Source organism: Notamacropus eugenii, chromosome 1 (assembly GCF_028372415.1).
Source record: "Notamacropus eugenii isolate mMacEug1 chromosome 1, mMacEug1.pri_v2, whole genome shotgun sequence".
Lineage (NCBI taxonomy): Eukaryota > Metazoa > Chordata > Mammalia > Diprotodontia > Macropodidae > Notamacropus > Notamacropus eugenii.
In genome coordinates this window covers 721,745,209-721,747,743 of record NC_092872.1, presented here as the reverse complement: position 1 = coordinate 721,747,743, position 2,535 = coordinate 721,745,209, and the positions used below count along the sequence as shown (strand labels likewise).

Sequence of the window (2,535 nt, the reverse complement as noted above, 5' to 3'; positions counted from 1 at the left end):
ATGTAATGAAAATTACTCATTTTGTATTTCATAAAAGATAGAAAGAGAAATTGCATTTAAAGTTATTTTGGATATTATAAAGTATTTGGTAGTCATTGAGTTTTTATGCCACCCTGAGCTTAGAAGAAAGGACAGAAAAATCTCTGTCTAGCAATTTCCACTTTCTTTTTTGTTACTCAGTGGGGAGTCGGATGAAATAGGAATGGGAGAGTGCCTCAGGCCTAGGGCATTGTGGGGTGACCCCATCTGAGAGGAATTGATTCCTTCCTTGACTGTACTGCTCAAGGCTGAGGAGGAGCAAGAGCCCTCAGGGCCCAGAGCTGCCAGACCGTGGCCTTTCCCCTGAGCCCTGAGTCCCTTTTCTCATGTCAGCCCGAGAGACCCTGCCCCTGAGCAGGCAGCCCTGCAGCTGCTGGAGGAGAGGAAGGAGAAGAGACAGCTGAGCCCCCATGACCAGCCAGCCTAGGCCTGGGGAGGTTTTTGTTCAGGGATGTAGTACTGTGGGAGGAACAAAAGATGCATGTGCACAGTAATAATCTGCCCCATCCTCAGGCTCCAAGCTGCTGATGGTATGGGTGAAATCCTTCTCAGCACCACTGCCACTGAACCTGGCAGGGACTCCTGTGCCCAGGTTGGAAACCTCATAAATGAGTCCCCGAGGGGATTGTCCAGGTTTCTGCTGGAACCACTTTAGATAAGTGTTTCCATCACTGAGTTTGACACTCTGACTGGCCTTGCAGCTGATGGTGACTCTCTCTCCTGGGATCACAGACACTGAGGCTGGAGACTGGGTCAGCACAATGTCTCCCATGGAACCTGAAAGCAGGAATTAATGAACAACCAATATGGAAAAACCAGAGCAGAGTCTCCTTCCATTTTGATATTTAGTCCACAGACAGCCTGGCTCTCCAAACCCCTCTGACCTCCTAGAATTCAGCATTCCTCCTTGGCCTCTAATGGCTCATGGCCCCAGTGGTTCTAAGCTCCTTTGCATTTAATCATCCTATGAAAGATTACATGTCTGCATGTTGTGTTGTCCCATGTTCTCACCTGGGACCAAAAGAATGTGGAGTCCGTAGAGAAGCTGAAACAGGGACGCCATGGTGCAGTATCTCCTCCCCTGTGGCTGCTCTGCCCCCAGCCCCAGTTTATGTCCCTGTATTGCAGGCCCTCCCCTTTGGGATCTCTATATGCAAAGCAGCTGGGTTTGTGGGGGTTCTAGGAGCAGAAGGGACTGACTCAGCTCACGGGAAGGCCCTGAGACCTTGACACCCTGAAGATGTCCCTCTTCCTGGGACCCTTGTGTGATGGGATCTTCTACTATTCCCAACTATCCCAAGGCTTTTTTTACTTTTTGTCAGTTTTGGGGTTTCATGGGGCTGCTATGTGGCGCAGTGTATAGAGTGCTGAGCCTGGTGCTAGGAACACTGACCTTCCTGAGATCAAATCTTGCCTTGGTCACTTCCTAGCTGTGTGAACCTAGTCACTGCCCCTTACTTGCCTCAGTTTCCTCATCAGTAAAATCAGTTGGAAAAGTAAATGGCAAACCACTCCAGTATCTTTACCAAGAAAACCTCAAAAAGGGTCATGAAGAGTCAGAAATGACTGAATGGCAACAAAAATGTTTCCAAACAGCCAGATATATTACATGAGATTGTCATCCAGTGAAAACAGGTCAGCAACTATAGACAGCAATGATCTGACAGCTACTGACATCGTACATCTTAATCGAAATTATGCCCTGATATCTCACTAATTAATGATCCTTTGGGGACTTAGCATAGAGATTCCTAATATGAAAAGCCTGTCATTCTTTTATTTCTTCATTTGGTTTGGGGGAACCAGCTTTCTTTCCCACCACCACTTCCTTGAAGGAATCAGCTATCCTTAATAATGGCATTGGTGAAGTCTGGGGTGGGTCAGGAAGAAAAAGTAATTGAGGTCCACAAGAGTCTGGCTTAGGGAAGTTAGGATGGAGTGGCCATTGGCCCGAACATTTTCGGAAGGGAGGCTCGGTAATGGGAGTCTGGCCTTAGAAAATGAGCTCAGAGGAAATCAAGGCAATTTCTACCCTTTATTATCTCATTAATTTTTTAGTTATGGATCAAAAATGCAGGTGATATTTTGGGGGGATTATCTTAAATGCAGAAAAACTTGCATAGAATCTAACTAAAAAGTTGTCCAAAGACTGGTGTAATGGATCAAATTTTGTGACGTGTTTTTACTAGGAATTTCCCTTAAGTCCTATACCTTATAGGAAAAAAGAAGGAGCTGCACTAGTACAGGTTTGTGGATTGGGGAAGGGAAATGTGGTCAGTCAGCATGCAGTCCACAAGCTTTTCCTAGGCTCTTATCATGAGCCAAGCAAGATAAAAAGTACAGGAAATGCAAAGGAAGGCTAAAACACAATCATTGCCCCCAAAGAGCTGACAATGTAATGAGAAAGACATCTTGCAAATGAATAGGGAACTACAATGTAGATACAGGGGATGTGAAGCAACTGGGAAGGCAGCAAGTAGGTGGTGAGAAAGGGGA

General features: G+C 45.9%; 1 gene segment (V, D, J or C); it reads right to left on the bottom strand.

The window, feature by feature from the left end:
- Positions 1 to 484: 484 nt before the first annotated feature.
- On the bottom strand, positions 485 to 1,102 carry LOC140520144 (immunoglobulin kappa variable 3-11-like). The segment is given in 2 exon segments: positions 485 to 816; positions 1,051 to 1,102. Coding segments are annotated over 2 exon segments (384 nt in total).
- Positions 1,103 to 2,535: the final 1,433 nt, after the last annotated feature.